The 392-nt window shown below is 38.8% G+C and overlaps 1 protein-coding gene across 1 annotated transcript in view; it reads left to right on the plus strand.

Moving 5' to 3' along the window:
* The window catches only part of parp12b (poly (ADP-ribose) polymerase family, member 12b), a gene marked incomplete at its 5' end in the record, with an annotated part of 6,060 nt that overhangs the window by 746 nt on the left and 4,922 nt on the right, over positions 1–392 (plus strand). The window contains 1 exon segment of the mRNA XM_035675370.1: positions 242–377. Coding sequence (XP_035531263.1) covers positions 242–377 — 136 coding nt within the window.

The raw sequence follows: 392 nt of genomic DNA on the forward strand, positions 1-392 counted from the left end.
GATGAACATGTTAAGTTAAAACAATAAAACATTAAATGAACATTTTATGGTCCTCAAACTCCTTGTTAGCTAATCAATTAATGTATTGATCTGTTGAGGACACCGATAACATCAGTCTGCAGTTTGTTGTTGCTGTTATAAAAACACATTCATTACATTAGTAATGTGGCAGTGAACGATCAATAACTGTTATAGGTATATTAAATAAAATGTATTCAATCAGTTCTGTTGTTTGTCGCAGGAAGTCGTGTAAATTCTCCCACGACATCCGTTCAGATCACAACTATCGATTACTCAGAGAGTTCACGCTGCACGAGCTCAACGAAGATGACCTGTTTGTGCTGTTGCTGCAGAACGACCCCTCGCTGCTGCCGGAGGTAACACACACACAC

This window comes from Morone saxatilis, unplaced genomic scaffold, assembly GCF_004916995.1.
Source record: "Morone saxatilis isolate NCDOM2014 unplaced genomic scaffold, NCSU_SB_2.0 Contig10, whole genome shotgun sequence".
Taxonomy (NCBI): Eukaryota; Metazoa; Chordata; class Actinopteri; family Moronidae; genus Morone; species Morone saxatilis.